Raw genomic sequence first — 24,065 nt, forward strand, 5'->3', positions numbered from 1 at the left:
TGTTTACACTAATTTATAGAAAATCGTTGAATAATGCTTCTTAAAATACTGCAACAATAACCAATATAAAAAAGAGATTTTTCCATTTAAATTAAAATCAAGAGATAATAAATCTTCAAGCTGAAGAACATATTCAAGTAAATGACATGTATACAGCTTAATTTATATTCCTAACTTTATTTTATAAATTCCCCAATTATATTATACGGTTACCCACTAAACCTTCTTCTGTGCTGAGGAGTGAGACTGATTGGGGAGATTCAAGACTTAAGGGAGATTTGGGTTTCTAGTCTTGCAAATTTCACAACATATACCCTAACAGCATCCTGTGCTAGCTTGATGCCTTGGAAATAGTTTGTGTGCATTTCCAGATTCATGTCTGCTTGGTGTTGAAACTAGCTCAGGTAGCATCTCCTTTAAAGACATCTCTTTTAATCTTATTTTAGTTATAGCCTTCAGGACCAAATTCTATCTTTTAGTTCCATGGGGAAGAAAATTCTTAACTTCTTTTAGTAATAAATTTAGGGCAGTTAAACATGTGTCAGAACTAAGCATTGTGCATGTATTAACTCACTTAACCTAGGGATAGGTGGTTTTGCCATCCCCATTTTACATGTGAGGAAGCCAAGGCTGAGAAAGAGCAAATAACTTGCTCAACGTATTATTGAAAAAAAAAAAAAATTGGTACAACCAGTATTAAAATCCAGATTTGTCAAATGCCAAAGTCTTTTCTCTTAGCTATTACTTTATACTAACCTGGTCTAACTGAATAGTTCCATTAGGGTATTGGCTATCTCGCTAAGTGGCAAGAACCAGGGTGATCAAATTTTGAAAAAATGCAACAATTAATAATAATAACAATAATAATAATGTAACTTAAATTTGTATAATGAAGTTTGGTCTATAAAGAGTGATCACATCTATTATCCTACTGAATCACTTCCAAGATCTTCTGTTTTACATGCGTCTCGCCTCTATTTTACAATGAAGAACTGAGGTTCAGAGTCAGAGTGACACAGCAAGTTGCCCAGGCAATCAATGGAAGAGCTGGGCCTCAAAGCCAAGTCTCCCTGCTGCAAATCGAGTCCTCTATCCAGCACCCACTATCATGATGACACATTCCTTCCAGTGCCTCCTTTATATTCCTGTGAGGGAAGGAAGGTTTAGAGGCTCCGCACTGATACCCAATGTTTTGCATGCTACCCAAATTCTCCCTTTTTCCCCAAAAGCTCATCTTATTTGTCTGGAGAACAGGCAACCATTTTCTTCAGGGAGCATCTCAGAACTACAAGGCAGGCCACACTGGAGTTCAGAATATTTCTTCCTACAGACTAAAGATCGGAAGTCAACCAATCACAGCCTCATTCCTTTTATTTTAAAGATTTAATTCTGCTTAGGATACAGTATCCCTAAGAAGGGCAGCATGTTAAGGTGTTTTCAGGAAAGGGCTGTGTAGTCATAGAGTGTTACTGAGCCAGGAGTTGGGATGCCAGGATTCAAGTTCAGCCCTGGATTTGCAATCGTCTGTGTAGTTCTAGGGAGTGGGACATCAGTCAGTAGCACTGGATCTCAATTCAATTATCTATAAATTCAGAGGCCGTAAACCAGAGACCTGGGATGATACCTCTTAGCTTTAGCATTCTAGGTTTTTGTTAAGCTTTGTTGTACTTTGTTGACATTTAGACATTTCAACTGTTTTGAATTATGAGATTAGAATCAACAGTGGAAGAATACAGACTTCTGTGTGATGATATATTTCAGAGAGTCTTTAGTGTCTACTGGTTAAAAATAATTCACTTGGCTTCAATATGATAGTTGTGAAATGTTTTGGCAAGATTTTATTTGGAAGGATTTGACTGTGGTTAGTCCATTTCAAATGATACTTGTTGAAGTTGTTGAAAACATAATCTTTCCTGAATACTCTTCTAGAAAAAGATGATGCTGTGTCAGCTTAATTCTCTGTGCTGTCGTATTCCTATAATGACTTTCAAATATCACTTTCCCAAATTCCTCCCAACTCTTATTCTCCCAAATTCCTTTCAGTAATCACCAAACCCTATGTTCTCTTCATATTTACTACATGTAGTTTCTTTATTTTCTTCTTTCTATTTCTTTCTCTTGCTCTTCACATATTTTCTATTCCATTCACTTTCACTGTCTATTCTACTTTTTGGAAAAATGCCTAGGGCTCAATGTCTTCTAGATTTTCAATAAACATAAGAGTTTTATTGTGTCGTTGGGGCTAATCCAGATAGTTGGTAGAACTGCTGAATCTGTTAAACCTGTAAAATGCCATTCTTGGGATTATGCTAAGTCTTGCAATTAGTTAATAAAAATCATTACACTGCACAAAGTCAGTTCAGCTCTTCAGTTGAAGCTTCAATTTTCCACCTGCCTTCCCCCATCACCCACTTTTTCTCCTGGCTGCTGCTCAAGGTCAGTGTCCCTTGGTGCCTCCTCATAGCAGATACCATAGTGTCTTATACATAGTAGTGATGCAGGACTGAATAAGAATCAGAGAAATAGAAACACTAAGTAGTAAATACACATAGATTGGAAAGCAAGGAGTTAAAGAAGGACAAACAGATTCAATTCCTTTTATGCTCACTGCCTAATTTTCTCAATGTACTTTCTAATTTCAATTTTGCCTGCCCTGATTTTTTTTTAGATAAGTCACCTCAATATTTTTATATGAGAAAGGAGAAAAAAGTAAGACAATGAAAATGATAGCTGCCCTCATTTATAGAGCTTGTCCTATGAGCCAGATTCTGTGCTGAGGCACACCCAGTCCTTACAACAATTCTCCAATTTGCAGAGATCCAAGGCTCCGAGAATGTGGAGCCAGTCCCATAAAGGCAAAGCTGCTTCTCTCCCATTCTTTTTGAAAAGCATTTTTTTTTTTTAACTGGGAATCGCTTTATGGGCAAGTAATTCTCAAATGGGTAGGGAAAACACATGAGCATTTTTATGCATTTCAAAAGAATTAGGTCTTTAAAAAAATAATAATAATAAAAAAACAGAAGTGTGATTCCCAAGCTACTGCAAAGAAACAATCAAACAAAACAAAAACCGCCTAGAATCCCCAGACTGAAAAGAATACTTTTCAAAGTTATATGTGAAATATATTCTCTCACTTATTATCCTTAGCCCTACCATTTCCACCTCTCCCACACCCTTTTTTACTAAAAGTCAACACAACTTTTTGGGGCACCAACATGGCCAGAAGGAGGTGGTACATGAAAAAGAAGTTTACACAATGATGGCAAGTTACTGTTAATAAGAGATATCTGTTTCCACATTGTTTCATATGAGGTCATGTGGCAGTTTTTCTGGACCATGAGTGATGAAATAAGGCAAGTTGTCCCAGTAAATAAAATCCCTCACAAAATCTAATGGCAGCCTTTCCTTGCTGTAGGTAACATGTCCCAGTGGGGTGGGTGGGGAGGTGGGTCATGCCCTCTGGGTCTGCTGCTCCACCTTCTCAGCCTTCCTGAGATTTTACCTGTAAGCTTTTCTACTTAGCAATACAGTTCCTCGATTTAGCAAATTAATCCTTCCAAACTACAGAGGAAAAGTAAGGCCCAGAATTTAAAGTTCACAAAACAGCTATTTCCTCACCTCCTCTCTGTCCCTTTCTCTCCCTCTCTCTCCTTCTTCCCTCCCCTCTTCCTCCCTTTCTTCTCCTCCCCCTACCCGTTCCTCTTTCTCTTCTTCTCCTTCTCCATCTTCTTTTCTGGGCTCTGTTGAATTACTTATCAAATATTTTCTCTAGACTTTCTTATCTTTCTTTTTTTCTTAGAAACATCTCTATTACATGTGCTCTTAAACACTTCTTTACATGCACTGCAGAATGAGTGTCAAATCCATACACTAATATAACATTATATTCAATGTAGCATGGAGGCAGCATTCTTAGAAATATCTTTATTACTAGTGTTCTTTTTAATTGAGATATAATTTACATGTAACATTGTGTAAGTTTGAGATGCACAATGATTTGATTTGATACATTTATATATTGCAATACGATTACTACAATAGCATTAGCTAACACCTCTATCACTTGACATAATTATCATTTCTTTTTAAAATCTAATCTCTTAGCAACTTCAAAGTTCATAATATCATATTGTTGACTGTAATCACCATGTTTATTTGATCTCCAGAACTTATTTATCTACCAGTTGCGAGTTTATGCACCAAATAAAATAATAAATAGGGAAGGAATTGGAACCCAACTTCCCTGAAGCTGTCTGTGCATTTCTTATGAAAAAGAGGTTATAGGACCCTGAAGGAAGAGTTTCTTCAAAGAGAAGAAAATTAAAAACACTAAAAAAGACCATTCGAAGAAAAGAGAAGGTCACTTTCCATGCTATGAAGAGACAATTTCGATATTCTTTTTTTCTGTAGCCACCATGCTTTCCCAATTCTTTCTAGGTTCTGGATAAGGTTGTAAGAGTGAGACTTGTATATTGAGCAATTTGAGATGACGCACAAAAATGAGAGTTTTATTTTAAACTAACTGCTGCCTCCAACTATACTTTCCTTTTCCTTTCTCTTAAACATATCTTGGGAAAATTCTCTAGTTCTTTTGCTTACTTTAGGTATTAAAAAATATCTATTCCAATTTAAAATTTCAATTTACTCTCCTCTTGCCTCCTCATCACTGTGATTCTTACAATTTGCTTCTCACTGACAGAATAATCTCAACTTATCTATTCATCTTTACCACTTTTGTTTATTAAAAAATATTTTAAACAATTTAATTTGAACTAATCTTAGACTTAGAGAAAAGTTGCAAAATGATACAAAGAGTTTCTACATATCCTTAATCCAGAATCCTCAAATGATAACATTTTACCTCATTTGCTTTATTATTCTATTTCGTATATGTAATAGTCAACAAATATATTTATTGACATATTTTTAATCATTAAAGAGTAAGCTGTAGACATAATGCCCCTTTGCTCCTAAAAATTTCAGTGTACATTTCTGTTTAAAAATGACATTCTTATATAACCATAGTATAATATTCAAATCATAAAATTAACATTGATGCAATGCTATTATCTAATCTATAAACTTTATCCAATTTTCAGAATTGTTTCACTAATGTCCTTATAGTAAAAAAGAAAATTATTATTTTCTGTTAAGATTCAATCAAGAATCACATATTGCATTTAGTTTTTATTTCTCTTTAGGCTCCTTTTATCTGGAACAATTCCTTAGTCTTTTTGTTTGTTTGTTTTCACTTTTATGATCTTAATATTTTTGAACAGTACAGTCCATTTCATTGTAGAATGGTGCTCAATTGGGGTTTGCTATTTTATCTATTTTATATCTGAATTTTCTCTGTTTCTTAGTAAATAAAGTTAAAGATGACAAAAGAATGTACTCTTGCTACATATTTAAATGGTGAGTCTATGATTTTTTTATATATATATTTTTTTTATTTTTCAGTTATAGTTGGCATATAATGTTATATTAGTTTCAGGTATATAACATAAAGATTAGCCATTTATATAACTTACAAAGTGATCACCCTGATCAGTCTAGTACCCATTTGACACCATACGTAGTTATTACAATATTATTGACTATATTCCCCATGCTATATTTTACATTCCCTTGACTATTTTGTAACTACTAATTTGTACTTTTAAATCCCTTTCTCCCTTTACCCACCTCCTCAACCTGCCTCCTACCTGGCAACCCTCAAAATGTTCTCTATGTCCATAAGTTTGTTTCTATTTTTTGTTGTTGTTGTTGTTGTTCTTTAGATTTCACATGTAAGTGAAATCACATGGTGTTTGTTTTTCTCTGCCTTAATTTCTCCACTCAACAGAATACCCTCTAGGTCTATCCTTGTTGCTGCAGATGACAAGATTTCATTAAAAAATGTCTATGGCTGAGTAATATTCCATCATCTATATGTACCACCACTTCTTTATACATCCAACCATGGACATCCAGGTTGCTGCCATATCTTGGTTATTATAAGTAATGCTGCAATGGATATATGGATGCACGTATCCTTTCAAAGTCATATTTTGGGTTTCTTTGAATAAATATCCAGAAGTGGGATTACTGGGTCCTTCTTTGTCTCTTGTTATAGCCTTTGTTTTGAAGTTTATTTTGTTTGGTATAAGTATTGCTACCTCAGATTTTTTTTTTCACTTTTATTTTCATTAAACATCTTTTTCCATCCCTTTATTTGCAGTCTGTGTGAGTCTTTAGATTTGAAATGAGTCTCTTATAGGCAGCATACATATAGATTTGTTTTCTTATTCAGTCATCCTATCTTTTGATTGGAACATTTAATCCTTTTACATTTAAGTAATTTTATATATATATATAGTTATTGCCATTTTATTATTAATATTTTTTATTTATTTTTTCTTCTTAAAGAAGTCCCTTTAACATTTCTTATAATACTGCTCTAGTGTTGTTAAACTCCTTTAGCTTTTTCTTGTCTGGGAAGCTCTTTATCTGTTCTTTGATTCTAAATGATAGCTTTGCTGGGTATAGTAATCTTAGTTGTAGGTCCTTGTTCTTCATCACTTTGAATATTTTGTGCCATTCCCTGCTGGCTTGCAAAATTTCTGTTGAGAAGTCAGCTGATGGTCTTATAGGAGCTCACTTGTAGATAACTAGATGTTTTTCTCTTGCTGCTTTTAAGATTCTCTCTTTGTTTTTAATCTATGGCATTTTAATTATAATGTGTCTTGGTACGGGCCTCTTTGGATTCATCTTGTTTGGAATTCCATATGTTTCCTGAGCTTGTATGTCTATTTCCTTTGCCAGGTTAGAAAAGTTTTCCATCGTAATTTCTTCAAATAGGTTTTCAATTCCTTGCTTTCTTCTTCTGGTACCACTATGATGTGAATGTTGGTACACTTGATGTTGTCCCAGAGGCCACTTAAACCTCATTTTTTGGGGATTCTTTTTTTCTTGTTGTTGTTCTGATTTTGTATTCTGCTACCTTATCTTAAATCTCTGATTTGATCCTCTGCTTGATCTAATCTACTGTTGATTCCTTCTAGTGCATTCTTCATTTCAGTTATTATAGTTTTCATTTCTGACTGGTTCCTTTTTATGTTTTCTATCTCTATTTTTATGTTTTCTATCTCTTTTTAAAGTTCTCATTGAGTTCATCTATTCTGCCCCTAAATTCATTGAGCATTCATATAATTGGTGTTTTGAACTTTGTATCAGGTAGATTGCTTGTCTCCATTTTGTTTAGTTCTTTTTCTGGAGCTTTGTCCTTTCCTTTGGGACATGTTTCTTGTCTTCCCATTTTGTCTGCCTCCATGTGTTTGTTTCTATGTATTAGGTAGGGCTGCTCAGTCTCCTGCTCTTAGTTTAGTGGCTTTATATAGTAGGCATCCTGTGGGACTCAGTGGTGCAGTCTTCCCTGGTCACCTGAGCCAGGTGCTCTAGGTGTGTCCCTTATACAAGTTGCGTGTGCCTTCCTGTTACAGTTGAGCCTTGGTTGCTTATTGCAAGTCAGTGGGAGGGGTCGACCTTCGGGCTTATTGGTTATATGGACTGGCTAGTGAGGGCTGACTCTGTGAACAAGGATTCACGTTAGCTAGGCTCTGGTATCTGACCAATCTCTGGTGTCTGCCCTTTGGGTGTGTCATTTTTGGATGCAGCTCCGGGTAGTGCTCCAGCTCTAGTCGAAGCTGGTCATGGGTATCATCACACCCGGGGCCTCCTGGAAGGGGCCTGCCTCATGCCAATTTCAGTTTCAGCCTGTGCACTGCTTGGCGCCATCTGGTAAGAGTCACCAAGCAATCTGTACCTGTGCTGGGCTTAGAGGTGCCTCAAAAGGCCAAGCTGTGAACTGAGGCTGGCTGCCACTGGTTTGGGATTGGGGCTGTTCAGCAAGAGGTACAGGGCATGCCGAGGCTTGATGCTGTTTGTTTGGGTTTTGTGAACTTTTGAGAGATTTTAGAAAAGTCTGCAGCATGAATTAAACAGGCCATTTGTATGGAAAAGCCACTGGAGGTGGCGTGGGTGGGCCAGGGTCTCAGGGAATCACCAGGATGGGATGACATGTGTTAGCCGGGTTGAGGGAGACTCAGATATGGCACCTGCCTGCTTCTGCACACAGGGAGACGGGAGTGCTCTACAGAGGAATAATGCCCTCTGCCACCACTTCTTGACCCGAAGCCCCGTATGTCCCTGATGCTTTTCAAGGAGCTGCCCCAGTGCTGAAGCTCAGAGTGAGTGAGTCCGTCAGCAAGTAAGTTTGTGTGGGCCCTTTAAGAGGAACGTCTATGACTCCTGCAGCCCTCCATCTCCCTCAGCCACAATCTTCACTGGTTTTCACAGACAGAGGTTGTGAGGACTTCTCTTCCTGGCACTGGAACCTTGGGATGAGGAGCACAGTGTGGGGCTGGGACCCTTTGTTCCTCCAGGGGTACTCTGCGGTTGAAATATCCCTCTCGATTTTCAGCCACCACACACAGATGTGAAACCAACCTGTTTTGCCTCTCTGCTCCTCCTACCAGTCTTGAGGGAGCTTCTTCTGTATGTCCTCAGTTGTAGGACTTCTGTTCAGCCAGACTTCAGAGGACTCCCAATGATGGTTGTTCTGTAGTTTAGTTGTAATTTTGATGTGTTCGTGAGAGAAGGCAAGCACAGTGTCTACCTACTAAGCCATCTTGACCAGAAGTCATGAGTCTGTGATTTCTTACTGTTATACTGAAGCTTTTCGAAATATCTTTCAAAATTGTATTTTAAAAGGCATATTCAAGTTTTGTCATTATTCCCATGAGAAAAAAAGAAAAAGAGGAGAAAGAATAGAAGGAAGGAAAGAAATGAGGGAAGTAATAAAGGACAATGTATGTCTCATTTATAATTTTATACTCTGCATTATTGAGTACATCCTGAAAGAAGAGAACTATTTTCACTAAGCATGGATGAGAACCAAATCCACTGTGTATTACTTTACAGGTGTGTACAAGTTATCTATCGCTGCATAACAAATTACTCCAAAATTTAATGGCTTTAGGCAATTACTATTTTATTTGCTCATGATTCTGTGGATCAGCAAGTTGGGTTAAACACAGCTTGGTAGTTCTGCTGATCTGACCTGTGATCACTCATGAAGCTACAGCCAGCTGATGGCTCACCTGGGGCTGGGATAGGCTAAGATGGTCTCACTCATATATTTGGTGGCTGGTGCTGGATATCAACTGGGTATCACGTTTCTTATGGACTCTCATCTTCAAGAGTGCTGGGCTTCTTTACGTGGTAGAAATATGGTGAGAGTGGACACTGAATGCCCCAGGCCTAGACAACTTACTGAACTGCAGAAAATTGAATCCATCACTTCCATTATAGTCTATTGGTTAAACTAAGTCCCAAGATGTTCAGATCCAAGGCACTGGGAAATAGATTTCACCTATGAATACAAAGTGCAGCAAGACACTTTGTGAAAGAGTGAATGTGCTGAGTAGGAAGAGCTATTATAGCCAGCTTTGCAAACAATGCACCATAATGTCTGGCAGCTGAAAGAACAGCTCCTGGCACCAGAACCACGAATTAGATTCTGATGCCAGGAGCCATAGGACACATTTGTATCTCAACATGACCTCTGTTTTTGTACCTTCATTTTGTGACATCAATTGAGATATACAGTGGATGATAAGAGTTATTCTAGAAGCTATTTTTACCCCAAGGTGGCTAGTAATAATTTAATTACCCATAGAAGTAATAAAGAACCACATAAATACATTTCACTAAATCCAAACAAGATGTGTTCTTTATCCAAATTTCCCTCATCTGGATCCCCAAAACATTTGGCTACTCTAATGCTACCTGAACCACAAGGAAGTGTGATAAAGGGGAAGTTAAGTGGACTGTAGTTAAAATGCCTCACTTTCATACATTTTATTTTTTAAAATGTCACAACATGAACTCATCACTAGGATCTCACCTTGTGCTTTATGAATATCCAGGGCAAGTGAGGGGCCCTGAATTTCAAGATGTACCAGTGTCACAGTAAATCTACCTCTGCTCAGTAGTTCCTTAGGATGAGAAGGAAGGCTGGGCTCTTCTAAGGTCAAGTCCATGCACATCAAGCCAGAAACCTCTGAGAGAAAATTTGATTTCATACCTTGGTATTTCATTTGCTAAAAAACAGATAGAGAAGATTCTGAGGGGCATAAGGTACTGTTCTAACTTACTCTTTTGGAGCATATTTGCTTCTCAAAGGGCACATGTATTTACAGGGATGTGAACCAAACCAAAAGCCAAAACAAACTGCTCCAATTTACTGAACTGCAGAACAAATTGAATCCAAATATACAAATCTTTATAGAACTGTGAACCATGACAAAGGTTGATTTTCTTTCTCTTTCGAAAAAACATATTTTACTTTCTTTCCCGTAATGTTTTCATTAATTTTATTTTTGAATTTTGAAAAGCTCTGTAGATAGAGTATGCATGATTTTCAGTCAAACTGAACTGAGCAAAAAATAAATGTCTTGTTTTCTCATAACTAAACTGAAGTCTATCTCAAGCTTTGATAACCGCCTGGAAACTGAAAACTTACACAAAACTATCTATATACATGCAATTACAGTCAAAGATATTGCAGTAATTTTTGGTTAAACTCAATCCTTCTCCTCTCTGTAGTTGGTCCTTAAGCTCTCTGTTGGACTTACTACCTCTTAGGGTAACCAGACAAGAAGTTGGGGAACCCACTCTATGGTTTTTAAACTGGCAAGTCCCACCCTCAGGAAGTGCACAGGGATCTGCAAAGATGTGAGCTCCAAGCAGGGGAATACAGTGCACTTGAGAAAAAGGCCTGCATGCCACAGTGGAGCTTGCAAGGGGACAAGCATAAAAGATGAGAATATGCAACCCTAGGACATATGTTAATATGGAAATCAAGTTTACTCAGTTAGACATAATGTATAACTGAAAAAATGTTAAGCCTTTTTAGTACTTAATCAAGACTTCTATTATTTTTAATTATTTTAAAAGAGATACTTAAAATCCATTACAATATTAAATAATTAAATGCATAGTCATTAAATTCTAGGGGACCTGTAGCCAAAGTTGGTGAATTTTTCTAAAAGTATGACACTGAAACAAAAAAATCCCCTTCAAACTTACATTGAGCCAAATCACTATTAAAGGAAGACAACTCAAGTAAAATAACTCTCTAAAGATAATCTACCCTAAGGAAAGCAATGCCGAAGGAGTACACTTTTCATTTATTTCCTATGGTATTCTATCTCTATACCTTCTCTGCTCCATCTGCAACAACTTCTCTCACCTGCTTGTATCCCCTCCTGTGGTCTTTCCAAAGTCCTTATAGTTCCTCTAGGCAGGCACAGGGCACATTCTGCTCCTGCCAGTTCCTTTCTTTTTATGCTCAGCCCCAATTTCCATGTGACCAAACCAAACTCCTGCCTCCCCTGAATCTGCAAAGTCCCGTCCCTTGCAGAGCTTCTTCCTCTCTCTATCTCTTCCTTTACAACTCAGACATATTTCTATTATAGCACTTGTAACCATGTACTGAAATACTTTGATAAACTTAGAGTAGGAATTCAGTATGCACATGGAGTTGGTTATCATTTTGCCCCTCCCCCGGTGGCTTTCTCTTCTTTGCATTCCTAGGACCTCGCAACTGGCCTGGCACAGAGCAAGGACTTCATAAATGTTTTTTGAATGAACACACCCGGACTTGCTCCCGATTACCAGCCAGAGTGAAGTTGTCAGTTGAGCTAGACCCTTTTATTTTCTATTCTATACTCCTCATACTCCTGCTTATTCCAGATCCATTTTGTTGCCTCGTTCTTTTATGAAAGTTATTACAGTTGGCAAAAGTGCTGACTTGAATTTTCCTTCATGATTAAAAAGAAGCATTATTAATTGTTGAAGGTGGATGATAGGTATATGGGGATTTGTTATACTTTTATACAATAAAAAGTTTTTAAAGCCTTATTACACATAGTCATAACATTAGTAGAAATCAAAGAAAAAGGAAAAAATTTCATTCAGACTCCTGACATCCCCCAAATCAGTTTTTTTCTTCCCTACTTTCTTTCAGTTCTTGCCCATGTGCATACATAATTTTGTGATTGCAATAATTTATGTACATGTTTTTATGTATAGAGGCATCTTAACTTGCTTAATTTCAGCTAAAGTACAACCACTTAAAATCAAGTAACCACCAAGACAGTGATGTCCATGATGATGATGATGATGATGATGATGATGATGATGATGACTGTCACTTAATAGGGCTCCAGCTCCAGGCCACTGTCATACACATTCTATTTTCAATACCAAGAACAAGCTCAGCAAGGCTGAAAACTTGTCTAAAGTCACAAAACTAGTAGAACAGTAATAGCAATAGTACATGTAATCACTACTTTTCAATTACTTTACTATATGCTAGGATCCAAGCTAAGCAATTTATCTGCTTTGTCTCATTTAATCCCCATAGCAATCCCATACTATTATTACCCTCACCTTTCAGAGGAGGAAACTGTGGTTTAGATAGGCTAAGTAACTGGCCCCAGGACACACAGTGAGAAAGTGACAGAGCTAGGTATTGACCTTAAGTTCTCTGACTGCAAAACTTGACTCATAACCAAGGATTTGAAACTGGGTGAGGAATCCCTCAGACCCTAGGGCCTTGGCCCTTTTCCATTCTACCCTGTTACCTTGCCAAGGAGGGAGTTTCTTTTTGCTAACATAGTTCATGCCAAATCTGAAATTGAAACAGTGATAGGTCCTTGGAGTTTTTACATGAGATTCTAATTTATTTATCAAACACATAAGTTAAGTACACACTACGCATATTTTAAACTTCATATTAGAGGAACATATTTCTTAGGTAGGAACCATATGGTTCACTTGACTGAATTTAGTCTTTTTGTTTCTATTTGTTATTTATTTAGGCATTTAATTATCTTAAAATGTCAAAAAGAATTTGAAACGTCTTAAAAGGAGACTTGATCTTTATCAAAGCTCTGCTACCTTGGTCTGAGAATATTGAATAAAGTCTCACTGCTCTAAAATATACAACCTTGCTTTTTGATATAAACTTAATCTGAAGAAGGCTGATTTGGTGCGTGATTACTCTCTTGGCTTTTAATCAAAGCATCTTTTTATTTCCTCTTTCCTTCACCGCTGTTCAGCATGTAGTGCACTTTGATGACTAGGCCCAAATGAGTAGGACTGTAAAAGCCTTTGCTGGTTACCTATCTCTTCAAAGACAAACAGAAAGATGCAGGGAAGACAGAAGCCTGGAGAACAAGGTTAGCCAGACAGAGGGATTTCCTGAGAGGAAATGATGTGGAATAACATGATGGACCTCTTTTTGGAGGCAACCTTTTGAAAAGCTCAATTTTAATTTATTATGAGTTAACAGCTGGCCAGCAAAGGTAGAGTCAGTATTTTCTTAGAGTTGCCTCAGTGTTTGATTTTATGACAGGATGGAGATACTGATATTTGGATCCCGAAGAGTGAAATGGCCTTGTTGTGGGTCCCTTTTTCCTGAACAAATGATCTCAGCAGCGTAATTCTGTGTAAATAGAAGTTTGATACCAGTTGGCAAACGAGCCAGGTTTTACTTGTTTCTGGTTACATGGGTTACATAGGAGTAGAGAGGCAGTGATACCTTCAACATATCATGGATTGATTCACAAATGAGAGGATATAGTGGGGAGCGGCCAGGGCTTATTGAACAGGCACTCTGCATTAGCTAATATTCTAGACTCAAGGGGAACATACAATGAGGAATAATATTTAGCTCCAGCCCTAACAAATGCAGATAGTTTAATGGAGGAGATTGGCCCCAAAGCTGATGATTCCCATGAAGAAGGTTTATTGACCTCAGTACATTGAGATTTGGGGCCCATAACTCTTTGTTGTGTGGCTGTCCTTTGCACAGTAGGATATTAGCAGCATCCCTAGCCTCTGCCCATTAGATATCAGCAGCATCACCACTCCCACATCTGACAACCAAACATATCCCCAGACATTGCTAAGTGTCCCCTGAGGGACAAAATTGCCCCAGTTGGAAACCATTACTGTGTAGGAGTGGTGAGGGGGTGAGTACTGTGTGTAATAGAAGAAAGTCTAGGATGCTTTAGAAAGTGAGGATGATTCCTGGACAGCCCTAGAGTAATGTGGGGTAGTCGGAGAAGGCTCCTTTGAAGAGGTGACACTGTGTTTTGTGTGAAGCATGATTGGTGCTAGCATAAGAAGCAAGGGACAGCAGAAACAAAGGGACAGCATCCTAAAAACACAAGGGGTGTGTAGGGCAATCTGTTGCTACCTCTGTGTTGCTAGAAGGTTGTGTGTGTGTGTGTGTGTGTGTGTGTGTGTGTGTGTGTGTGTTAGGGGACATGAGAATGTGATGTAGGCAAGTGTGTGACCATGGCCTACAAGAAGGACAGCTTAAGCAACTGGTTGGTCTGAACAGACTTCCAGAACATTCGGCCACGATGCCCAGGATGGATTACAGTGGGCTCTAGAACAGCAGCAGGGTACTCTCTAGTATGAGGTCCTGTGCTACTTACTTTACTTTCATCATTCCATTTGATCCTTGCAATTTGCCTATGAGGAGGAAACATAATTATTCTATTCACAGACAAGGACGAAGTGGGCTGAGCCTCACCAGCTCAGTGCTGTGCAACCTTCAGGAGGGCCGGACAAGGACCTTCCCTGAGAAGGTGCCCAAGCCTCCCTCTGAAAAATGAAATAGACTTGGCATGTCTGACAAAGCTCTGTCCAACGACCTGCTAGGATGGAGGTTAAATCAAAGGTTCTGTGATCAGTCTGTGCACATACATGGGTAAAGTCCTCCAGGGGGACACATGAAGCAGACAATTGTCAAAACAGTAATAGAGAAGCAATTTAAAACAAACAGGACATCCAAGTGACTTCTATATTGTTCTTTGCTCACATCAAACTTCCTTTAGGGCCCAAATGTGTGTTCATTTCAGTAAGCATTTATTGAGCACCTACTGTGCCCTCAGAATTGTTCTAGGGCTCTGGGGGAGACAAGGAGCTTGAAATCTAATTGAGCCAACAACAACTGTGAGCTGAATGAACAGAGTGAGACAATGAACAAATCTGAGGAGAAAGGATTTCTGAAGAGGAGCTTGACTTACAGAGAAAAGCAGTTCAATTTGGATCTGCCTGACAATCTGCCCCTGAACTCACTTTCTAGGAAAGCATGTTTTCCCCTGGGAAGAGCTGATTGCCAGCTGATTGGCTAAGAGGAAGTTCCCAGGAGAAGAAAGGGCCAGGCTTGCCCTGTGCTGATGAAGATCCTTGCACCTGAGCCCCTGGAGTGGAGTTGTCTTCCCTGTGTTCTGTCAGGCATCTATTCAGCAGCTACATATGAGGATTGTTCTATGCATTTTATGTGTATTTAGTTATTTAATTCCAACAGCATTATCTCAATTTTACATATGAAGAAATAGAAACACAGACTAGCTAAGTAACTTGCTCAAAGTCACACAGCCCTTCAGTAACAAACCCAGGATTAAAACCCAAGGTGGTCAGCCACAGCAACCCGTGCTTATTACATTGACAGCCAGCCTGTCGCTACCTCTGACTGAGGTGGCTACATGCTGGAAGGCAGGAGTATGTTCTAATTAGATTGATAATAAGCTGGTTTACTAAAAAGTAGTAAAGAGAATATAGTAGAAAGAGAACAAGATTTAGACCAGAAGACAAGGTGTCGATGATAATGCTGATACTAACTAGTTTTGTAATTGGAGCATCAGTTAACCCCGTCAAAGGTTGGTTCTATCATATTTAACATGAGATTAAAAATATCAACCTCACAAGCCTTATGAAAATCAGATAGACCTTATAACGGCATCTAAAACAGCTCTTACTGAGTAAATATTCTGTAAATAAAAGGTGAGTAAAAGATAAATGAGAGATGCTTCACGGATACTGCATTGATTGGACTTGAAGAAAAATGTGAAGTTCATGAACAAGGACAAAATAAAATCAAACGCATGGAGAATGTTTAGTAAATGAACCCAGAAGCCTGTGTGTGTGTGTGTGTGTGTGTGTGTGTGTGTGTAGGAAGGTGGGATATATATGTATAATAGTATAATAGCTACCATTTATGTCACAGCTCTCATTTACTGAGGTTTTACCATATAACATCACTGTACTGTGGGTCATATACCATCAGTGCCCATAAATTAGGGAATTTTTTTATGTACTTTGGATTGCATCATTACATGCATTTTATAGATGTTTAACAGTGGGCTGTTCTGAGACATGGTAGTTTAATACAGCCTCTTTGCAGATGTCTATGAAACCTAGCAACAGGCTGTGTTCTATGCAAAAGATGTGGCTAGCTTAGAATGCATTGCTCTTATTTGCTCTCTTCCCAGATCCCTCTGTTATTTTTGGTTACCTGGATTGTACTCCTCAATAAAACATTAGCCTCATAGCTTTTGTCTCAAGCTATGCTTTTGAGGAAACATGGGCTAAGACAAATTAAAAACAAATTTTTTTTTTGGTCAGAGAAAATACATTGAAGTAGATATGCATAAGAAAAAAATCTAGATTTAAATGCAAAATGTTAATTGGATTGTCTCCAAACCTTTCTATATCTTCTATTTTTTAAAAAATGTAAATCGGTAAAATGGTTATGTTAATGAACTATTTAAACATACACATTTCTTTCTTCTCAAATTAACAGACATGATGTGTGGACATAAGCTGAAACACCAACATGAGAATAAAAAGATTTTTTTTCAATAAATATTCCATTAGTGTGAATTCAGAAGTAGCTTTAGATGTTTTCATAACCCACTATTTTATGTACTTATTTTGGCTTTATTTTATTTAAGATAAACAAAATAATAAACGTCAATTTTTACATGTTGGAACAATCATCGACTGGAATATACAAAAATGTAGTAAATACATTGAGGATACTAAGTACATCTTAATTATTATGGAACTTCCTTAGGTTTGAAAGATAGCCACATTACTTACCATGTCCTGGAATTTCAAAACCTTGTCCAGTAAAGCTTCATTCTGAGACTTATTCCAAACTGAAATCCATTCAGAGAGCCTTGAAAAGTCTCTTTTGGCAAAAGTCAAATGTGTGGTCTCCATAGTGAAGCCTAAAGCCAGCAGCATTCCCCCAAGGACCAATATTAATGTAAGCAAAATAAAAGCTGCCTTGGACTTTGCATACTTTTGCCAGAAAAGAGGTAAATGTGACTCACTTCCCTACAGCGATCTATCTTGCAGTGAGAATCTGACTCCTCAGAGTGGGAAGGTGCTCTGGGAAGTACCCCCGCACATCCTCAGCCTGAAAGGCTTGTTTCATCGACAAGGACACAGACTGAGAAACTGTGACCATCCTCAAGGTGACCCATGCTCTGACCACATAAGTAAGCATGGTCAATTAAGGGGATAGTATCTACATTTCAAAAAATTAGAAGAAACTAAGTCAGCTATTCATACATCTCATCCACTTGATATATGAGAACCTCACTAAAGAATAACTAAACTATTTTTAGAGGGGATTAAATCCATTACATCAAAGTCTTCTGGAATAATATTTTAACTTTTGCTTTGCCCAGTTGTGATGGTGAAGAGCAAGCAGGGTTAAGGCCTAATTATGTAGTTATTTCTATTCATGTAGTTATGCAGTTATTTCTTTCCCTATGTTCTCTCCAGCCTTACCCCTTAGTAACTTGAAAAGAAAAATTCATAACCTAACCATAGTTATTCCATCTTGCTACAGAGCTAAGCCTTAAGGCTTCTTATGGTTTCAGCCTGTGTTGTGAAGTCTGGGTAACTGGGTTTGAATTCTGGTTCTGCTATTGACTAGATACTTGAACTTGGTCAAGTGACTTGATCTTGGTCAAGTTACTTGACCTCTCTCTTTGTTTCCTCCTCTGTAAAATGGAGATAATTTTAATACCTCTATCCCACATGTAAAGTGTCTAATGCAGTGTCTTTCGCATAGTAAACATTCAATACACGTTGGCTATTAATAAATTCTCAGAAAGTTTTTAATTGAAAAAAAAATGAGTGAAGAGTTAAGAGAGAATTGCCATTAAGAAGAAAGCTGTTGGTTCTTGTTCAAATCATCCCAGCTCCCACCATTTCCCACATCTCAGGAACTACAGCATAATTTCTCATGCTCATAGAATAAAAAAGGGAAAGAAGAAGCAGAGCTTTTTATAAAACAGCAAAACCCTATTATCACGTGAAATTGACTTATATAAGTCATGGTTTGCTCCAAAAACTTAGGGTATAAATTTAGCCACATTATTCTTCCCCCAATTAATAGTTAAAACACTCAATATCCCATTTAAAAAAGTCCAATGTCTCCACTTTTGTGCAAGAACCCCAGGTTCTTAGGGAGATTCTGATCTATCTAAGAGGATCAGATCACTTTCAAATGCCAAGTGGAGTGAGAAGTGGCCTCACATTGTTTTATACCTCCTGCTGCTGTTCCTGCCCAGACACTGGCCAATCAGTGGATAGGCCAGCACATTCCCCAAGTGGTGCCCAGTCAGGGCTCAGCTCAGGGCCCTGGCTTAGTGATTACAACTCTGAGACCAGCATCACTCTCCAGGACACACAACTGCTGTGCCAGGGGGCTGTGCACAAGGGTTGCTGCCAGCAAAAGCCACATGCTTTCCGGCCAACCCATCCCTCTCTACAGACTGCAAGCCCTGTTCTCAGAATATAGGTCATCAACCTTGACATCGCTTTCCCCTTTAATCACCGACTATTTTGTAATTTTTTCACCTATGCAATGTATCTGCCACCTCCCAAACTATATCAGTTTGCCAGTGCCACCAGAACAAAGGACCACAGTCTATGTGGCTTAAAAAACAGAAATTCATTTTCTCGTAAATCTGGAGGGCACAATTCCAAGATCAAGGTGTCAGTAGGGTTGATTACTTCTGAGGTCTCTCTCCTTGGCTTGCAGATGGCCGTATTCTCTCTGTGTTTTCATGTAGCCCTATCTCCAAAGAGTCACCTTCTGAGGTACTGGGGGTTAGGATTTAAATATTTGTAATTTGGGGGGACACAATTCAGCCCATAACATTATTAAGTCTACATACTTAGGGCGTAAGTTAACTTTTTTAATTGAAGAAGATGGGAGCGATGGGTAGAAAGTGAGAGAAGGAGGGAGAGAGTTGTCTACTCAGAGGGTCTCTCTACATTATCCTTCAGGACTATGGGCACCCCACAAGGCAGCCACTCAAGGGGCCGTTCAGACATTTAAAGTGCACCCCACTAAACTCAGAAAGCCACTGTGAAACAGTTGATCCTGAAGCCTCTCTGGTTGATCTGGGAGTGGGGGTCCAGACACCCTTTCATTTTCTCCTCACTGAGTCACTTCTGACAAGCACCGTGTAAAAACCTTTGGCCTGGAGAATTCTAGGTGTCCAGGCTTATTCTGCTATTTTTTTTTCACAACTACATGATTCACCAGTTGTGTGACATGGGTACGTATGATATTGTCCGATGATCCTTAGCTTTGGAAATGAAACTCTGTCACTAGGATTTAGCCCAGTTTCACTGTGCAGTCCAGATGAGTTCCGGCGACCACATAGAGAGAGTGGCGTTTGTGTGGCCTGCTATACTTTTCCGCTTTGCTTCTTCTTGGAGGTGGGCTTCTTAATCATCTGCTCAGCTGTGATACCCAAGAAAGGCTGAGAGGGGAGAGTTAGATGCAGCCTCCTTGTGACCTGTTTGTACACACCAGGCCAATAAGCCCGGGCAGAATGACAGTGACAGCTGCATTGTGGCATTCAGAGGGATTCAAGTGGTTCAGTTCTGCAGCTGCAGGGAAAAGTATATCATTACAGCCAGGCCGCTCAGAGAGAAACCACCTAAACTCACCCTCGAGGATGGACCTAGCTGTCCCACAGCCAAGGTAGGGCATCTTGGATATCTGCGAGACTTGACCCAGACCTTCTGTGAGCTTTCTCCACGCTGGACTGCCTGGGCACGGACCTGTTCTCACCTCCACCCGTGCTCCCTGCCTGTGACAGCCAGCTTTTAGCAGCTGGGGTAGGACACAACACTAACCTTTGGGAGACAGGGGATAGAGGGCGGAAAGGAAGGTATGGGGGCCAGGCAATCAAGCGCCCGCTCCAAGGACAAAGGCCCCAGGGGCATGGTGCTCCTGAGGAGGAGACAGAGATTCTCCCCATGGGACGATGCTCTGCTCTCGGGGAAGGACCCACGGTCCCTGCTGAAGCGAGGCATGCGCCACATCAGCTTTAGCCTGGTCACCAAGGGAATAACAGACATCCCTGACTTTCTGTGGGGCTTGTCCGAGGTCCAGAAACTCAATCTGTCTCACAACCAACTCAGGGTTCTCTCCCCTGAGGTGGGGAGGCTGAGTCGGCTGGTGGTCCTGAACTTGTGCGGGAACCGTCTGAAGAGCCTGCCACAGGAAATCAGCCTCCTGAAGGGCCTGAAGGTGCTGTTCATCAACATGAACTGTCTGACCGAGGTGCCAGCCGAGCTGAGCGCCTGCAAGAACCTGGAAGTCCTGAGCCTGTCGCACAACAGCCTTTCCCAGCTGCCCGCTAGCTTTGCCGACCTTTCTAGACTGAGGAAGCTAAACCTCAGCAACAACCGTTTTGCTCACATCCCCATCTGTGTGTTTGCACTGAAGGATCTGGATTTCTTGCATGTGGGCTCCAATCGCCTGGAAAACATCGCTGAGAGCATCCAATGCCTGGGCAGCTTGCAGATCTTCATTGCCGAAAGCAACAACATCCACTCCTTCCCGCGATCTCTCTGCCTCCTTGCCAGCCTGGAGCTGCTGAACTTGAACGACAACGACATCCAGACCCTCCCAGACGAACTCTACCTGCTGTGTCGACTGGCCAGAATTGCTTGGAATCCCATGGACAAAGGGCTCCACATTTCCCATAATCCTTTATCGAAGCCTCTGCCGGAGCTGGTGGAGGGAGGCCTAGAGATGCTCGTCAGCTACCTGAAGGACAAAAAACACAACTGAGGTGGCCACTGAAGTCAGGAACAGTAGCCAGCTCACCGAGACTCTGTCAGCCGGGTACTTCTCTAGTCTAAGCTTTCTCCTCTTACTGCTCGTGGGGGTCAAGGCTTGCGTTAATATTTGCTGAATCATTGTTAAACACCATCTTAGGCAAGTGTTTGTTTTTAACTCTATGTTTCTAATAACTCCCATAATATCATGTTCATCTCACTCTAAACAGAAATTGAAGCAGGTCATTTGGCTTTTTCCAAAGAGAAATAATTGCTCTGGTTCTCCTGAGGAGCAGTAGAATTTGGCCTTTGGAATAGTGGTCAGCAGGTCTGATTCAATGAAATTCACAAGTCAAATATTTGTTAAGTATTCGCTGTGTGTCAAGTGCGGTATCAGGCATTGACACCATCTGGTTTCAACCCTTGAATTGGCAACCATAGCCAGGTAGCAACAGTAGCCTCTACCAAGCATTACATGGGACCAAAGAGCAACCTGGAGTCTTGCTCTCCCAGTGATGACCAAAATAGGCAGAGCTTTCTCTCGAGTTCGAGGGGCAACAATTTATTTGTCTCTAAAATAACTGTAGAGTAACAATCAAACTGCTCATATTTATGCCTGGCAGTGAGTGACTTGGATAGTATGATGGCTTTGGATAATAAATACAAATCAATTTTAATGTGCAGTTTCACCCTTTTTTCCCAATCCTCTTGCACCCGCAGTAATGTCTCTGAGATTTTCTAGAGATTCCAGCCAGTGGCTGTCATCTTTTTCTGATTTTACTTCTCTTTTCTTACTAGATTTGCCCTCTCAGAGATGAGCTAATAAATGAAAAAAAAAAATGACCAAAAGGCAGGAAAGAAGAGGTAAGGCATAGACAAGCCACACAAAAAAGGCAATTACCCTTTTAACATTTAGAGAAGGATAATATTTGCCACTTGGCTTTCATATATGGACATTTTAAAAAAATGAGTTTAGTGACATTTAAAAGCTCTTTGGACAAAAGGCTCTGTAAAAATATTAAATTTTTTTTTTTTTAATTGTAAAAGCGCATAGCTGTTAGTTAAACGAGACATCAGGATGAGTAATTTCAGAGTTCTTGCCACAAGACTCACTGGATCTTACTGCTGTCACAGCAGCTAAGAGTTCCTAAGACATTGCTCTTTATTGTGAGTTAACGAATTAGAGTGAAAAGGTGGCAATGAAGAAAGTACAGCATGTTCAGATCAATGGAAAGCCAGATGTCTTGGCACTTTTGTCTACTCTACATAGCTAACAATATCAAGACAGGAATTGGAGTTGCTGCCAAAACTCGTCTAACTTCTTAGTACCCTCAGCTTAACTTAGTTTAACTTACATTTTGTAGCACCTTCTCTTTACTCCACTGGGCTAGAGAAGAGTAGCCCTGCTTCTTCCACTAAGGAGCTCACAGTTTGGTGAAAGAGACAGAAACCCACGTGGGCTCCCACAATGTGTGGCAAGTAGTGATCCCCGCTCAAGAGAAATGTAAGCAATGGGCTGGAGCAAGGATAACATACCGGGTGGTGCAGATGAGTCAGAGCCCCAAGGTCTCCGTAAGCAAAGAATAGTAGCCAAAGAACATGACTGGGAGGAACAGGTAAAACTTCACTCACTGCAGCCATCTCACCCTAATTCCTGTCTGCCTCCTTTCACCCCATTTGGGAAGGAGCAACAACGTGCTGGGGCAGTGGGTAGCTCATTCTCAGATTCTGGGTTTAGGCCATTTTAGTATGGAGCTGCCGCCTTACTTTTTCTAAGAGCTGCTCAAAGGGGTTCCATATAATTTATTCATAGTACAGGTGATTTTTCCAACAGACTTCAAAGCTAATTTCCCGCCCATAAAAGAGGGAAATCAATTCCTGCTGTTATAATCAGATATCGTAGTTTCATTAGCACATTTGTGCATAAGCTCTTAGGTTGAACCACTGCTAACAGATCTTACCAGTGTCATTGGGAGGCAGCTGAAGTCCTCTCTAAATTCTCCCTCCCACAGCAGCCAGAAACCTGCCAGGCACACACAGACACACTCTAGTGTCCTCACCCACGTTAGCTGGCTGGAGCCAAGACTATTTAAAGACATCGGTGGAATTCTTACTGACCTCATGACTCAGTGGGAAATTGCAGGGCGAGCTTTCTTCTGCAGAGCAGAACCAAGCAGATCACTTACTGAGTGTTGGCTGAAGCACACACAGCTGTCAGACAAACGCCAGCGGGTGCCAGAATCACACCCGTTCGTGTCTGTGCCGAAGAACCACTTGGGCTCATGCTGAATTTCCATGACCTTGCTATGGGCAGAAAGGTAGCCTGTGACAGAAGCACTGTGCTTTTCCTGCTGAGCAATCATTTTATTTCCTCTACTCGCTTTTCCAGTCACTCGATCCCATAGTAACTCTATTCCAAGGAAAGAACCTAACCATATTTTGAAGGTGATCCAAGATCTTATTACATTTCTTATATGAAACAAGTAGTATCAATTTGGTGGCAGGCTTCCATCAGGTGTCTTTCAAAAGTATAATAGCAAGGTTTTCTTCGTTAACACTTAGCAATGGGGAAATCATAGAGTAGTAGTTGCCCGATGTGCTTTAGATATTGATTCTTTATGAAGACTCCTTTTTAATGATATAGAAAAATGCTAAGTAAAATCCTAGTTAATATGCTTAGTTATTCAAAACATGGAGGGAATTTGATACAGCCTTCACTGTTTTGCTGTCAAACTCTACAGTTTGCTGACTGACCGAAATGCTTTTTGCTTATCTTTTTGTAGTTCTAATACTACCACATTTAAATAACTCCCAGGTATTTCTAAGGCTTCTGAAATCAAAGCACTGGAGATGACTGCATTGGCTGCAGAGTATGTTTAGCCAAAGAATATGAGCTAATTGGGTGCCTGATGTGGGAGCTGGCTGCTCACATTCTTGATGATATTGTGGTTTTCATGTCACTTGGCTCTCCATACAGAGCAATCTCAGTTCAGAAACACCTTTTGAAGCAGTTGCAGCTTACAAGCATACAATTAAGAAGAAATCCTACGTTCATAGGAAAG

The 24,065-nt window shown here is 39.7% G+C and overlaps 1 protein-coding gene across 1 annotated transcript; it reads left to right on the plus strand.

Moving 5' to 3' along the window:
- Positions 1-20,084: 20,084 nt before the first annotated feature.
- On the plus strand, positions 20,085-21,016 carry LRRC30 (leucine rich repeat containing 30). Its single transcript, XM_039838719.1, has one exon. The coding sequence runs from the start codon at positions 20,111-20,113 to the stop codon at positions 21,014-21,016; it is 906 nt and encodes a 301-aa protein (XP_039694653.1). The 5' UTR covers positions 20,085-20,110.
- Positions 21,017-24,065: the final 3,049 nt, after the last annotated feature.

This window comes from Pteropus medius, unplaced genomic scaffold (assembly GCF_902729225.1).
Source record: "Pteropus medius unplaced genomic scaffold, Ma_sr-lr_union100, whole genome shotgun sequence".
NCBI lineage: Eukaryota > Metazoa > Chordata > Mammalia > Chiroptera > Pteropodidae > Pteropus > Pteropus medius.